The 12,138-nt window shown below is 45.1% G+C and overlaps 1 protein-coding gene across 1 annotated transcript in view; it reads left to right on the top strand.

Moving 5' to 3' along the window:
• The window catches only part of NEK5 (NIMA related kinase 5), a 49,341-nt gene that overhangs the window by 10,456 nt on the left and 26,747 nt on the right, over nucleotides 1-12,138 (top strand). The window contains 7 exon segments of the mRNA XM_053916516.1: nucleotides 2,102-2,199; nucleotides 4,117-4,200; nucleotides 4,289-4,359; nucleotides 5,506-5,592; nucleotides 9,382-9,436; nucleotides 11,493-11,693; nucleotides 11,773-11,854. Coding sequence (XP_053772491.1) covers nucleotides 2,102-2,199; nucleotides 4,117-4,200; nucleotides 4,289-4,359; nucleotides 5,506-5,592; nucleotides 9,382-9,436; nucleotides 11,493-11,693; nucleotides 11,773-11,854 — 678 coding nt within the window.

The raw sequence follows: 12,138 nt of genomic DNA, 5'->3' as shown, positions 1-12,138 counted from the left end.
GAGATATTCCCAAGGCTGAATTAATTCCACTTAAATTCCTCCGGTAAATATTTATCAAGCCCGTATCACAGGCCAGGCATGTTCTAGGTCTTGGGGACATGTCTCCGTGAACAAAAGAGATAACAATCCTTGAAGGGTTGTTTTCTGCTGCCGCCTAACAACGACCACACATTCGGGGGCTTCCACCAGCTGCCACGTGTCATCGCCCGCTTCCTCTAGGTGGGAAGTCTGGGCTTGGTGTAACTCTGCTCAGGGTCTCACATAGTTGAAATCTGAGGCCCAGAGTTCTCTCCCACGATTATTCAGGTTGGTGGCAGAGTTCGTTTCCTTGTGCTTGGAGGACTCAGGAGTCTGCATTTCTGCTGGCTGTTAACGGGGTGTGGTTCTGTGCGCCTAGAGGCCAAGTTCTCTTACCTTCCAGGTGGCCCTTTAGGAGGCCCTCTGCTGCTTAGAATCTCACACTTCCTGTGTCCCCAGCCTCTAACACCCACATTTAAATGGTTCCTGTGATTAAGTCAGCCCACCTGGATAATCTCCTTTCCTATTGACTCAAAATCAGCCCACTGGTAACTTTCATTATATCAGCATAACCCCCTTTGCGAACATAACATAATCCTGGAAATGGTACCCCATTATATTTACAGGTTCTACCCTCACTCACGGGGAGGGAGTTCTGCAAGGTGTGCACACCGGGGCCTTTTGCAACCTTCTAGCTACAGCTGCAGGGTTTACATTTTAGGGGGCAAAGGTGGGGAAAGACAGACAATAAGGGTAATCGCAACGCATACAATTTAGATGGTGTGTTAGAAGGTGGTAAGTGCGGTGGGAAAGCACAAGAGGGTGAGACAGGAGTGGAGGGAACAATTTCAAACAGGGTGGTCAGGATGGGCCTCGTTGGAGAGGTGACATTTGTGCAAAGACTTGAAAAGTCCCGTGGAGACTCACGGAGTCGTAGCAGAGGCAAGAGGCAAGAGCACATTGAGAGCCCTCTGGTTGGAGCACAGAATGTTCTTTTTCCCACGGGCTACCCTCCTTTATTACTTCCAGCTTCTTTTCTGTAGAGTCGAGTGAGAATTGACGGAGACTCTGCGCCATCCTTTTAAAGCCTGCCCGGTGGTTTTCCCATCCAAGATGGACGTCAATGACGTCAAGCTCTTCGCTTTTACCGACTCCTCCAAAGCATTCGGTGTAGTTTTTGTAGGAAAATCACATCTTTCTTTCCCCATTCACGTTTCATCGGTTGGGTAATAATTACAGTAACAAGTATGGCTGGCGTACGCTGACCTGGGGCCGCGGGCACAGCAATCTTGGTAAGAATCAGCGGGAGCTGAGGTCGGGCACAGTACGTCTGTCTAGCGGCCCCCAGTGGCCTCCTGGAGTGGTCCGACGGGGCGATTGTGCCCCTTCCTCTGCTGACTAGGTCAGGCAGGGGGCGGCTGGAAGAGTGATTATGCTCAATAATGTGGTTGAATGTGTCATATTAATAAAAGCTTCGGCCCAAGTTCAAAACAGGTCTGTTTACCCTTCCTGGGGTGCTGGGGAACACAGCTGCTATGTTGCGGCTGACTTCTCATCTCTTGCTTCAATGCAGCCAACACTTACGGAACTGTCGCAAGCTGGGAGCGCTGCTCTGAGTATCTGATGTGGCTTCACGCAGTTAAATCGTTACAACAATCCTAAGAGGAGTTTCTATATTATTATATTCATTTTTCAGCTGAGGCCTGAGGCACACAGACATTAAAATAAGTTGCTTACAGTCACAGAGTTAAGAAATGTAGGTGGTGAAGCGGGATTAGAACCCAGTCTATCCTGATTCTATAGCCAGAGAATTTAAATACGTGTATGTAAGAAATATATATGTATATACATATATACACTACATGTTTTCTGTAATATTCCCCATCTTCTAGAACTTGAAAGACAAATGATTATATTTTAAATACATGTATGCATTAAATAGATATGTAATACATATATATACATTTTTTCTGTAATATTCTCCATCTTCTCGAACTTGAAAGACAAGCCCCATCTTCTCAAACTTGAAAGATCAGGGAGCGCCTGCAGTGCTCCCAGACCCGAATGGCACCCTCTCTTACAGAGAACGACAGGCTGCTCATCGTGATGGAGTACTGTGACGGAGGGGACCTCATGAAAAGAATCCGCAGACAGCGGGGAGTGCTGTTTACTGAAGATCAGGTAAAAAAAAAAAAAAACACTTCTAATTGGCTTTTTCATTTCAGGTGGGATGATTAAATTTATAATGACGTATGTAATGGACTATGTTTAGGTGAAACATGATTTCTGGTAAAGAATCCAAACCACAAATCAGTGATCAATACTCTTGATAGATTTCCTCCACAATATGTTTGCAACTGAACGTCATTTGAATCCCTTTTCGAGAGTAAAGTTTGCTTCAGAGAACAGAATATCTTAGTTTTGGACAATTTCATGTAGGATGCCCCTGAGATAAATGTTCATGGCTTAAAAAAGAATCTGAATGTGGATGCTCCTTGGCCATAGGTGCACTTAACTAACTTAACTAACTTAAGTTATAACTAACTTAAAATAGTTATAGGTGCACTCTTCTTCCTCCGTGTATTTGATGCCCTGTGTTAAAACAGCCGTCTTGCTTTGCCGGGGAACATAGAAGTTCTTCTTAGCAGTGGCTCTTTAGATTCATTGGTGATAAAGAGAGAGGAGCCAGCAGGTGAGGAATAATGGCCTCAATTCCCATTTTCTCTTTGCACAGACCTTTTTTTTTTTTTTTTCCCCCTATACTCTGAGCTTCCTTCAGACACCTCTTGGAAGGAGACAGGAGTGTCTGTATGGAGAGGAACCGGAATCAGGCCTCGTGTGGTTGGTGGGAAACGCCACCTGCCTGGAGCAGTGCCCAGGAATGGCCCGCGCCTTCTTCCGGCCGCTTGTTCCTTTGTGGCATTCTAGCATTTAAGGGCAGCTGCCCGTGTAACTTCTTCCTGAGTTACAATGTCACATGTAGAATGTAGAAATGATTAAAGAATCAATATCTCTATCCTCTCTTAACTCAATCTAGCATTTTTCCTATGCTCATTCACATTGTATATTAAATTCCATATTTATAGAAACCCTACTTCCCATCTAGGGATTATTTTGCCACATTTTATTTAAAAAATACTTTTCTCTACAAAATTTTGAATTACATTTCCTTTTGCTGGGTGAGAACTAAAATTACAACTGAATTGCAATGTAGTATCTGGAATGTAGCTTTTTTCCTATTGTTTTCCTCTTCCTGTGTACTTTGGCAGACAAAGAATGAACGAAATTTTAGAATACTTTAAATAAGTCTCTATAGGCATAAAACATATTTTACTAAAGTAGGTCATGTCCATCTAAGGTAAGTAACATCATGACTAAGAAAATTAAGCTTTAGCCCTGGGTGGTGTGTCTCAGTGGACTGAGCACCGACCTGCAAATCAAAGGGTTGCCGCTTTGATTCCCAGTCAGGACACATGCCTGGGTTGTGGGCAGGTCCCCAGTAGGGGGTGCATGAGAGGCAACCACATATTGATGTTTCTTTCCCTTTCTTTCTCCCTCCCGTCCCCTCTGTCTAAAAATAAATAAATAAAATCTTTTTAAAAATGTTTTTAAAAAGAAAATTAAGCTTTAAAAAAATTAAAAGTAACTTTTTGTTTTTATGGTATATACATATATAAGTGTTTCCCTAAAACTGTAATAACCTCCCATACTGTCCATTCCTTCCTCTTTCTTTCTCTGCCCTTGGCATCCTCCTTCCACTGAAAATCTGGTGGCACCAGGGTTATCAAGAATTGGGGCCACTTGTCCCCTGTCCCGATGCAGGTAGCTGCCTGGTGTTAGGAGAAAAGGAAATGAGGAGCTGCCTCTCTCTTCTGCTTTCACTTGTCTCTTGTGTGTGTGGAGTTCACTCTGATACCAACACGTCTGGGTTGCTTTTCGCGCCTGCATTTTGCTAGGTGATACATTGATTGGCTTCGTTCAGATAAACCCACAAACCCACGAAGGTAATTATGCTGCTTCCTGCTTTTTGCACATTATCGTGAAGACCCTTCGACCACACCAGATACTCACAGGTTTTGTTTCCTGTTCCCTCCACAGATTCTGAGTTGGTTCGTGCAGATTTCTCTGGGACTAAAACACATTCACGACAGGAAGATCTTACACCGGGACGTAAAAACACAGGTAACAGCTCAGAGAGAGGACAGTGACAGGACTGACCTTTCGCTTCCTTGAAATCTCGCAAACAACGTAGCCTTTTCTCTACTTACAGAACATCTTTCTTAGCAAGAATGGAACGGTCGCCAAGCTTGGGGACTTCGGTATAGCCAGAGTCCTGAACAAGTAAGTACTTTGGAAAATTATTTTTTCTATTTATAACAGCCAAATATGTATTTTTTAATATCATAAGTGAAGAAAGATATTAAAGGCTTGCTTTCAAATATGTTTTGATAACTGTTTATATAAATCCATCATTCAGACGGTGCTTTATCTGAGATTAAAATTCCCAAGATAAGTCTTGGCATAATGGGGTGATGGTGGCAATGTTGTACGGGGTGATCTAAACTCATCCAATGAGGGTGGGCGGGGCAGGGAGAGCAACAGGGAAATCGGGACAACCATACAGAACAACACAGACAAAAAATGTAAAAAGTATACCAGTCAAATGAGGTGTAATTCACTATGCATAAAGCTAGTGAGAATTTAGTGTAAGAGCCAAGTTCACACATGCTGTGGGGAATATATAGGTGTGACTGTTTTGGAAGACAATTTGGTGGTAATATGAACAGATTTTTAAATGTTGTGTTTCTGGGAATTTGTTCTAAGAGGATAATGTGAAATTTGGAATAATTTAAATGCCTAATCATCGGGAAATTGTTAACTGTAATAGAGCTTGCCCTAGCCAGAATCTGAATGTTCTGTAGCCATTAACATTCATGATTTCGAAGACTTCTTAATGATGTGGGGAAGTATTTGTTACATCAGGTAAGAAAAATGGAATCTGAATTTTAAATATACTATGATCACGGTATTGTGAAAAACATGCATGGAAAAAGGTAGGGAGGAAATATATCAGAATTTTAACAAAAATTGGTTTTGGGTGGTAAGACGCTGGGTAATTATTTTTCTTCTGTATTCGCTTTCATATTTTCCAAATTTAAATCATGAGAGTGCATTTCTCTGCTAACTGGAAAGAGGGGACTCTTCCAGCATCTGGGAAATTTTTGTAATATGACAACTGTACCTCTGTGTGGAGGCTTTAGGCCCTAAAATGTTTTTAACGTGCAGATTTTGGGGAGCTGAATTATAAGTTTAAAAATCAACTATTTTTATTACTCTATTATAAATGTACAATGTTTTTCATTTATTTTAGTATGTGCATCAAATTTTGTTATCTATTTTTATACTTTTTTCTTGTATGTTCATATCTTGAGCCCTTTTTTACTTTTAATAAACCACATTATTTTACTATTTAATGTAATTTACTAGTTCCATGGAACTTGCCCAAACTTGTGTTGGAACGCCTTACTACCTATCTCCAGAGATCTGCCAGAATAAACCCTACAACAATAAAACGTGAGTGACTGAGTCTGGTTTGAAAGTCCCAGAAAAATCTGATGGGTTCTCTCTTTGTTCTGGTACTTTTGTAATTTCATTTTCTTCACGTGGGAAATGAATACCCCAGTGACTGTCTCTGCCACTTTGGTGTTCCCAGAAACGTTTGAATTTTCTCAGAAAAAGGCAAATGCTCTTTATTTAAAGGTACCAGTGGGAGAAAGGATAGTGCTGAGCACTGCAGGCATTGTGACGTCCGTCCTTGTGTCTGATGTCGACTGTGGCGGAAGGACAGACTTTCCTCCACCCGCACAGCCCTTCTGGCTGGCCTCACAACCAAGTAGACGTTGAGACAGATTAGCAAGAGAAGATGACCAAATGCCATGCATAAGTATGCATGGGAACCCCACGCACGAGAGTGTCAGACACCCCACAGGCAGGAGAGGTTCGGAGACCAAAAGAGAACGTGGGTACAGAAGCCATTCTGAGCTAGGGACGAGGTAAGGTGCCCGAGGGATAAGACAAGGGCAGGCCTTTAGTAAATAGGAGTTTGCAGGGCCCTACAGATAGGTCTGAAGAAGGTATCTCTGCTAATAGGTTATTATGGGCTAGGCCCCCAATTTAAGTTCTCCTAGGTACTTCAAGGGAGAGGCAGAAGTTTCTCTAGAGCCTGTGGCTTAAGTTGCCTTTGGCTCAAAGTAATCTGTATACCACTGAGTCACATCTTGGGGTGGCTCATTCTAAACCCCCACAATACCTTCTAAGCACTGTTTACTTCATTGCAGACAAGTGTTGTGGGTGGGCACCACAGAAGGCCGTGTGGCCTGGTGACAGTGCCCCGGATTAGGAGCACAGAATCCCAGTCTTATGTAGGAGTTCAGAATGAGCCCCCCAAGTTGTGCTTCTGTGGTGGGTGCATTATTGTTGAGCTAAAGGCAGCCAACACCCTGCGGGCTCAGTAGAAACTTCTGCTCCCCACAGTCATGAAGAAGAATTTAAATTAGGGGCCTTGCCCATAATGCTACCAGAGATAACCTTTCGCCCTCTCTCGAGGGCGAGGCAAACTTCTAATTACTCAAAATCTGCTCTTGTCGTCTTGCAGTTGGCCGAGTGGCACACTGCACACCCCCAGGCAGCAGGAGGGAGCATTACACTGAGTGTGGGCAAGGCTAGCAAAAGTAATTGGTTAAGGGATAAGCCCTCCGACCCCCCTTCCCGTCCTTGATTGGGGGTGGGACCAGGGGAAGGCAGGCACAAGTGCCAGAGAGGTCTGAATGGTGGCAGGGGGAGGTGCTGTGTCAGAAAACCATGTCAGTCTAGCCTGGGGAAAAAGAAGGGATTGGTTGGGGGGCCAGACTGTCCTGGAGCACGGGGAACTTGGGGCTGAGAAAAAGCACCTGGCTTGGCCCACACGGGTAATACATATAAACCCAGGGGAAGGAAGAGACGCTCTCTTGGCCCACCTTGCAAAGTGCTGGCTGATGTGTTTGTGGGCACCCGTGGCCCTGGCAGCCACGTGACCAATGGCGGCACCAACAATACAGGCAGACTCCAGGTGGGAGCCTGAGGCTGGACAGCTGCCTGCTGAGCCACCCTGGGCTCCAAAGGACAGATAAGCATGGAGCGGGGATTCTGGGCACTGCCTTGGGTTTTGGTCTTGCTGGGAACGGCTGGGCTTTGCCTGTATTTTGTGGAAGAGATGAGCCTGCCACACTCCTGAATTGTGCAGCATTTGGATAAAGGCCTCTTTCCCTTCTCACCAACCGCTGCCTCCGGAATTGCCCTGTGGGTGGAGACGGGCAGCCGAGCCTCCACTTCGGTTCGGTAACACAGTGGCTTTCCTCCCCTCTGGAACCCCAAGGTCTCTTACCTCGTCCTTAGCTCAGCATGTCACACATACCTCACTTTCTCTTTCTGCCTCTAAGCCTCTCATGTACCTGGGGTTCCCATATGTACATATGTAGTTAAATTTGGTTATTTTCTCTTGTTTATCTGCCTCATGTAGATTTAATTATGAGACCAGCAGAAAGACCCTGGGGGGTACAGGAGAGTTCCTTCCTTCCCCACACTTGGCTCTGTCACCTGCTCGACCAAGTCAGTGGACCTGTGACGACAAGAGTGTTGGCTAGGTAATCATTGACGCATCCTCCACCTTTAAAACCCAACTAGTTTTCAGAGCCTGGTTCTCAGGAGTAACATTAATACACATAGTGATGAACGATAAAGATGAGGTCGTTTTTACCTCCATGTAAGGGAAAGGAAAAGAATTTCACTTCTCGAAGCGTGGCTGCCATTTGAGCCAGTTGGAAGGGGCAGCAAGACTGGATTCCTTTTGCGAGTTAATTGTCCATTTGTTTAGGGAAATGCCCAAGGGCTGTGTGGCTGTTGGACTTTGACAGATAAGTAGAAAGCAAAGCCCAGTTGGGAGAGGTTTACAAAAAGAATAGTGAACATTTCTCTCCCTAGTAAGAGCAGAGGCACTTTGGGGCACCGTGCCCTGGCACTGGAAGGGTTGGGCCTGCAGCTGAGCAGGGATGCGGCGGGCGGAGGGCTGGGTAGAAGGCCAGGCCGTCCAGAACAGTTTAGTGCTGCTGCCGGCTGAGAGCCCTGGGTTAGCAGCACCATTTCGTTTCTTTGGGCTATTTAAGAATTTGGGTCAACATGTTGATTTGGTGCTTCTGAGAATTAGAAGATTTTAGCAACGATCAGCTGCCCCCTTTAGACCAGGAAAACCATTCCCAGGCTCAGCACAGCCGCCACCACACACAGGGAGGCACACAGCACGCAAAAGCTCCCTCGCAGCCCCAGGTGGCTTCCTTCCCCGCAGGCACAGGAATTCATCGCCTGGACCACTGAGGGCGCTCTGGGGCAGAGGAGGAGCTTGGGCCTGGGAAAGACCAGGTCAACACAAAATTCTGGGTGGCGGTGGAAAGTGGTCAGTGAGTTTCTAGAAAGTCTAGGAAAAGTCTAGAAACCAGTTAGAAGTGGTTTCTTACCTATTCCATATGCAAACCTTTGGCATCTCTCTCTGCTCCTCCGGCACACACTGAAAGGAAGTGTCACCGAAGAGTGGAGACATTTACCTCACTTGCCGGAATCCTTCCTGTTTTGACTTCAATTTCTTACTTTCTTGACTTCTCATTGTATATATTTTTTGTCTCTTATATTAATGCTTTTTGTTCTATAAGGTAACTCCTTATTAAACCAATCTCATAGAAATACTTGGGCATGGGGAAAGGGGGACAGCTGTACTTGAACAATTTTTTAAAAAACTTTTTTAATGAAGAAATAAAAGGTAAAGAAATACTAAGTACCAAAGAGCAACTCTCCAATCATATATTGTAAGCACATTTTCCAAGTTTATTGAAACCAGATGCTGTGTTCATCACTTCATTTACTTTTGATTCTGTCAATAGCTTTGAGTAGAATGTACCTTGCCCAATCAACCAAATTGTGTCTTTTGAATCAGAGCAAATTCATGTTTGAGTCCTGCCTCCCCCTGACAAATGCTCAAAATTTCATATACATTTTCTTTTGAGCATACGATGTTAAAGTAAATACTGAGCCATCGGATGGTAGCGAGTGTGAATACCTTTTCTCTGTTAGGGTTCTGACAAACTACAAATTGTATTTACTTCACCTCTTATGTTAGTAAGAATAAGTATTGATAGTGTATCTGAAAACATTTCTAAAAATTAGCCAGCCTGTGTAAGACTTTAAAGATATGCTAATTTAAGGCACTGTAAGGATAATAAGGCTTTTATTAAAAACTGTGGATTTTTTTTAACATGTAAACTCCTATCTCTCCAGGGACATTTGGTCTCTTGGATGTGTTTTATATGAGCTCTGCACGCTCAAGCATCCCGTAAGTACGCTCATCGTTGATTAATGTTTGATTATTGAAACCATAGAAATTAAATTCACTTCTGAGAGCAAAAGGTTACTGTTTGGCTTTAATCGAGGGTTAAAAATTCTGTGGACATGCCCTGGCCGGGCGCATCCTCCCGTACGACAAAAGGCTGCGGGTTGGGCAGAGCGCACACCTAGGCTGCAGGTTCCGTCCCTGGTAGGGGCGCGTACAGGAGACCACCGACTCTCTCTCTCTCTCTCTCTCTCTCTTGCTCGCTCCCTCTTCCGTCCTCTGTCTCTAAAATCAATATGAGTGAATGTCCTCTAAAAATTGAAACAAAATTATGTGGACTAGCTATTAATAAGAATGATAGACCTATATATGATGCCATGGGAAGATGTCCAAGTTGTAATATAACGTTAAAATTCCAAGGTGGGGAATAGTTTATGTAGCATATTTCCATTGAAAATGAGCTGTGGGAAAGTATATAATCAGCAAAGCAAAAGCATGGGGTGCGTGGGGTCAAGGCTGTAGGAAAGTAGGCACAAGCTTCCAAGAGCCTTGCCCAGCAGAGGCACACAGGATGCACCTATCCTTCCAGCAACAAGTTGCGGTAACAGGTGTGAAATGTCAGGTACCAGGGAAGCTCACTGGAGACCCAGTGCCCAGGTTTTGATTGCAGACTGGCCACGTAGGTCCCCTCTGCCTGGCATGTACCACCCTTCCAGACGCCTGGGGAGAAAGCAGGGTTTTGACCTGAACGTCTTGTTTACACGAACAGTGCCGGCGGAGAGAGCCGCTCTGAGTAGGGACTGGTAGGGGCTCTCCGGAAATCGAAGCCCCCAGGTGTCGGCCAAGGGCCAATACTGTAAGCAGGGCTTTCCAAGGAGAGCGGTCGCAGGCCGGCTCTGTTAACTGTTTTCTGCCCTGCCGTCACCATTGTCTTCATCGTTATTATCGCCCAAGGTCATGGCTGGTACGGGTCTTACCAAACCTGCATCTTTAATGCCACTCCTTGCTGCTGAACGTCATGATTAACGTCAGCGACCCAGTCTAAGAAACGTGTCCACAGGGGGTTTTGTCGTTGTGTGGACATTGTGGAGTGGGCTGACACAAACCGAGGTGGCACAGCCTACTCCACACCTCGGCTAGATGGTATAGCCTGTTGCTCCTAGTGTAATGAATACTACAGGCAGTCGTAATACAACGGTATTCGTGTACCTAAACAGCTAAACATAAAAAAGTACAATAAAAATAAGATATAGAAGACAAAGGTATGTGTACACCTGCATGTGGGTGGGCAGGGGGTGGGTTCCCAGGTTCCCCTCCCCTTCAGCCCACACCCCTTGCTCATCCCCAGCTCCAGGCCCCAGCCATCGGTGGGCACGGGGCAGGAGCACAGCACACCGAGCCTCCTCATCTGTTTAAACCACCCAGAGCTGGTGGTAAATTCAGCTTTGTGGTTGGGTCCGGCCTTTTCCCTCAACACTGCAAACAGACTGTTTGCTTATAACACACTACAGTCTGATTGGACCCCTGCGATACGTGTGGCCCGTGGTTGGCCGAGACACCCTTATGTGGCTGTAAGTGTAAATAACTGAGGATTTCACACAACGGAAAACGTTCTGGTTTATGAAGAATTTTTGTGGAAATGTTTACGTTATGTTAATTTAAAAAGCAAGCTGTAAAACTTTATATCATTATGTCCTCAACTCTATAAAATAAACACTCTTTTTTTTAAAGGCCTAGGAGGAAATATACATCTGGATGGTGAAATTGTACACATGTTCCCTGCCTATTTATAATTCCCTGTACCTTCCAGTTTTCTAGGGTATATAAGCATTATTTTGATAAGAAAAATTAAAATAAAAACATTATTTTAAATCACATGGCATCTCGTTGAGTAACTGCTGACAGTATCTCCTCATGAAATGTTAGTTGGTGGAAACAGTTCGGGTGCCGCCACGGTGCTGGCAACTGAACGCTGAAACATTGCTCGTGTCTTGATGTTGCGCTGAGTACTAGTTTTGAGTCTTTCCCTAACGTGGTCTTGCTGTGCCTGTCCTTTCAGTTTGAGGCTCACAACTTACAGCAGCTGGTGCTGAGGATTTGTCGGGCACACGTTGCCCCAGTCTCGCCACGGTTTTCCCGTGACCTTCGGTCCCTGGTATCACAGCTCTTTAAAGTATCTCCCCGAGACCGGCCATCTATCAATTCCATTTTGAAAAGACCCTTTTTAGAGAATCTCATTGCCAAGTACTTGACTCCTGAGGTGAGTCCTGAGGTGGCTCTGCCCGCATGTTGGCCGAGGTTTCGGCTAGCTGGCCCCTGACGGGTGTATTTGGTTGTAGGTCATTCAGGAAGAATTCAGTCAGCCCCTCATGCACAGAGCAAGACCACCAGCACCTCACTGTGCTGGGGAGATGGCCCGAGGTAAGAGTGATTACACGATGTGATCTAGCACTTTTATGATGTGTGTCTCACGTACTGTGTTATAATATAGGGCTGACAGCATTAGCAGGGAGACTCCACCAAGTACATCAGACATGGGCATTTGAAAACACACAAGCCTTGTACACAGGAGAAATATCATCTTGTCCAGTGGGGACCAGCGGGTGTGCCTACACATCCAGCTCAAGGACCACCTGGGGACGTCATTTCCTCTCTTTTCGTTAGGCAGGCACACTTCACGAGGCAGTGCATTTGCTAATGAAGAG

The sequence above is a fragment of the Desmodus rotundus genome, chromosome 13, assembly GCF_022682495.2.
Source record: "Desmodus rotundus isolate HL8 chromosome 13, HLdesRot8A.1, whole genome shotgun sequence".
NCBI classification, from domain to species: Eukaryota; Metazoa; Chordata; class Mammalia; order Chiroptera; family Phyllostomidae; genus Desmodus; species Desmodus rotundus.
This window is presented reverse-complemented; position numbering and strand designations above follow the sequence as displayed.